Source organism: Atta cephalotes (genome assembly GCF_000143395.1).
Source record: "Atta cephalotes unplaced genomic scaffold scaffold00001, whole genome shotgun sequence".
Lineage (NCBI taxonomy): Eukaryota > Metazoa > Arthropoda > Insecta > Hymenoptera > Formicidae > Atta > Atta cephalotes.
Window position 1 is genome coordinate 6,240,001 of NW_012130065.1, and position 3,993 is coordinate 6,243,993.

General features: G+C 25.4%; 1 protein-coding gene across 1 annotated transcript; it reads left to right on the forward strand.

The window, feature by feature from the left end:
* Positions 1-744: 744 nt before the first annotated feature.
* Positions 745-2,322, forward strand: LOC105625836 (protein DPCD). The gene is made up of 4 exons (XM_012207151.1): positions 745-1,026; positions 1,578-1,780; positions 1,897-2,130; positions 2,210-2,322. The coding sequence occupies exons 1-4, from the start codon at positions 963-965 to the stop codon at positions 2,309-2,311; spliced, it is 603 nt and encodes a 200-aa protein (XP_012062541.1). The 5' UTR covers positions 745-962; the 3' UTR covers positions 2,312-2,322.
* Positions 2,323-3,993: the final 1,671 nt, after the last annotated feature.

The following is a 3,993-nucleotide window of genomic DNA, read 5'->3' on the forward strand; positions in this document are numbered from 1 at the left end:
CTTAAATTAAAGTAAAACGGAAACGTAACCTTACCGTTACGTTACGTACGTAAACGTAAAGTAAAGTTTAATTTAAGTTTAGTTAGTAGTATATATATATATATATATATATATATATATATATATATATATATATATATATGTGTATATACACACTCGTATTTAGTCAGGCTTTATATTTAAGGCTTTTTTTATCTTTAGATACTTTACGAATTATTTCATTGACTGCTGAGCATCTAAAAATAAATTTAAGAAATCCTTACAAGGTCTGACTATGAATACAGGTATTAGTGTATCTAATTAATATACATTAATTAAAATATATTAATGTATCGAAGCTGTTGTTATCGACTCATCTAAGACTTTTCGCACAATGGAAGAAATATTAGGAATGATAATAAATATTATAATATTAGAGAAATAAAAGAATTAATTGAATAAAGATCCTATGTAACACATAGTAATATAAATAAGACATAAGATATAATGTTATATGTGTAATCTTGTTATTTGTATTGTGTGTTGAATCTCTATTCCTAGATTTTGTATTTCTCTGATATTTGATATTTATTCTTATTCCTATTATTTCTTCCATTGTGCGCAAGCTTTAATTTCGATTATCTAGGAGGCGTTTAAAGTTTAGGTGGGGAAAAGTTAGAAACTTATTTTCGAACACCTTTGTCACCTTGTTGATTTCAAGACCATTCGATTCGATTGTTCGAGACTTCTAACTTACTCTCATTTTTTAAGTTGATTCCAACAATTTCAACTTGTAAAAATTGATTCGGACGTAGATAATAAAAATAACAGGAACTGAATGTTTTGTAGTCACGTTTATTAAAAATCTGCTTTCGTTATTTGCGTTCAATTCGATTAGTATTCGCATTGATATTTGTATTTAAGGAGGTGTGAGAAAGTTGCTAGGATACCTTGCAGAGTTACTCGTTTGTTCAGTGCGTAAAATGACGTCTGACTCGTGGTTGAAGATAATTCAGAATGCCAGGAAAACTGCTGTTATTGAGGATGGTAATTAAATAGTTTATAATGTTTAATTAATATCGATCGAAACACGTGTTTATATGACGCTTGTTTCTAACCTAAAAATATTTGATCAATACTTGTGTAATTTTATACAAGCATGAACAGCATGTAGAATTATATTAAAACATCATTTTAGACTATATAAGCTTGTTATTAATTCTATAATATCTTCTTACATTGATTCTTTTTGATATTTTTAAACTTATGAGTATATACAAATTTATCTTTAATATTTTAAGTTACACACACACATATATATATATATATATATATTTGTTTAAATATAATATAAATAATTGGTTTAAATATAATTTGTTTATATATTTGTATAAATATATTATTAAGGTCTCTATTCTGTAACTCTTAACAACAGTGTTACAATGTCGTTGCACAGCTTTTTTATTTTTATTTTTTATATATGAAACCTGTGTAATATATAAATAACGCCAATTCTTTAAGAGTCATGGAATAAGGGCAGATAAGAGACTAATGCAGGAAGCATTAGTTTCTTTTTTTGATTTTGTTATATTTTGCAGGAAAAAGAAAAGTTCATTTTTTAATGGAAGATGGGAAGGAAATGGTAGAAGAATATAGTACAGATACAAATGTAGTAGTACGACGAGCATGGAAAGAAAAAAATGGTTTTGGTACGAACATTGGATGGATGGTGGAAGTTGGAGATCCTGAACTTAAACAAAATAATATAGAAATCTATGGAATAGAAGAAAGTTCAAATACTGTAAGTCATTTTCTTTTTATGAATGAAGAGAATGTAATTGAATAATATAGATATAGTGAAATTTTAAATAATATCTAATTGTGCAATACGTGTTCTAAGTTAATTTTATCTTGCAGCCTATTATTACTAGGAGAATTACAAAAGCGTCTCTGGAATGGCGAATCAGGAATTTGCCATATCCTGAAAGCGTATATTCTATTACTGCAGAACATGATGGCACTATGACTGTACGTACAAGTAACAAAAAATATTTTAAAAAGATAAAGATTCCAGATCTTGAGAGAATTGGACTAAAACCAGAACAGGAAAGGATATCATTTCGGCATCAATATAATACTTTGATTATAACGGTATGTAAAATGCTTTTTCGTAAATATATATTTTGCTACGCATCATTTAGTCTTTATTTTATTTATTTTTTTATTTTAGTATAAAAAGCCTCCTCAACTTCTCAACATGGAAAAGAAAATATTAGCTGCAGTTTTGCAACTGAAGACAGACTCTAAGGATGTACAGTGTCCGACTAGTTAATAAAATAAATTATGATTATATCATGATTATATCATTATGATTATTAAATTTATTTTCAAATTTTATTAAATTATAATTTGTAACAATTAGTATGATTAAATAATTTGTTACTTAAATATAGTATCGAGATTTTTGTGATTAAAATCTTCCCTCTTTTCACTTAGTACGATGATAATAATAAATTGGAATTCTTAAATATGTTTCTCTTTCAATTAATAACAATTGTAAACAAATATAGTTAAAATAAAATGACTAATTGGAAAGGAATAGTTGCAATCTTGCTTATTTAAGCTATAATTTTTAATTATAATTTAAATAATGGAAATTGGAAATAAATTGGTGTTTTTCCAAATAGAAGGCTTTATTTTTTTTTCTATAGTAGCACCTTTTTCTAATATTTAAAAAGATGTTAGAATGTTTGAAACATTTTAAACATTCTAAATACAAACTTTCTTTTTCATGTATATATTACCAGAATTTTCATTACCAGAATTTAATTGTAACCTAACGCTTTTTCCTTTACTTCCTTATAATAAGCATACTTGTTAGCATTAATATTCTAATTAAAATGTCTAATTAAATAAATGAACAATGCAAGCAAGATTCTCGGTTTCTCTTAAAGTTCGAGAGATGTTCGTGTTGCAATGAATGCAAACGGAATATTCATTACAAAGATATCTATAAGAAAAATGATGAGTAAAAAATATAATTAAAATTATTCACAAAAGGAAAAAAATTATGTATTTCAAAATTAATTAATTATAGCAATACTAGATATAATTAATCAAATTGCTTTTAATTTTTAATTTTTAAAATAATATAAACATTAATTTTGTTATAGTATTATGTTAGACTAAAAATTATCTCTATTGAACAATTTTTAAATTCTTTTCTAATTTCTATTTATATTCACTTTTCTTGGTTTCTTAATTTAGAACACAATATAATATCAAATTCGAAAAGTTTTAACTTGTGTCATTTTTCTTGTGATATTAGACTTATATCGAAATTAGACTTCAATAATGTATCAAAATATAAATGTCGAAGAGAGTTTATTAATCTCTTTATGATAGCAACTTCATATTTTGAGGGCCATTCCTTTTTACTTTGTAAAATGCTCACTCGATTTTTATAAAACTGTGGAGGAATCCTCTATGGAGGAATTTTGATAATGCTTTATTTAAATGTAAAATTAAAAAATTTAAAAGAGCGAATTTAATATGGTGAACAGAATTTTAAAAAACTCTGATTATCAAAATTAAGAAATTTTTAATAGTGAAGTATGTATTAACGCCGAGATACTACCGCGTCTTTAGATATAGGTTCATATATATATATATATATATATATATATATATAAAACAATAACAAAAATTCTATTAGAACTTTCCAAATTTAAAACAATAAAGAAACAATGTAGTAGGCTAATGAGAATCAACAACGATATAAACGGTGCAATTATTTGAACTATCAAATATTGGATTGATGTCATCTTTATTTGTGAACGTTTTAATTCGCTTTGGAATTCTCCTCAACTTGATACAAGTATAAATAGCTCACATGTCCATAATGCTTAAGCCACTCGCAAATTGACAAATATGTAGCGTTGTTAATCTGACGTTTCTAAAAATTCTCATTAGATCTATACAAGTGTGTAAGTCAACAAATTTTTGACTTACCAT

Excerpts from the sequence above, each read along its gene's own strand:
- LOC105625836 (XM_012207151.1), top strand. The coding sequence starts at position 963 with ATGACGTCTGACTCGTGGTTGAAGATAATTCAGAATGCCAGGAAAACT. Across the intron at positions 1,027-1,577 it reads AACTGCTGTTATTGAGGATG|GAAAAAGAAAAGTTCATTTT; the intron begins GTAATTAAATAG and ends TATATTTTGCAG. Across the intron at positions 1,781-1,896 it reads TAGAAGAAAGTTCAAATACT|CCTATTATTACTAGGAGAAT; the intron begins GTAAGTCATTTT and ends TTTATCTTGCAG.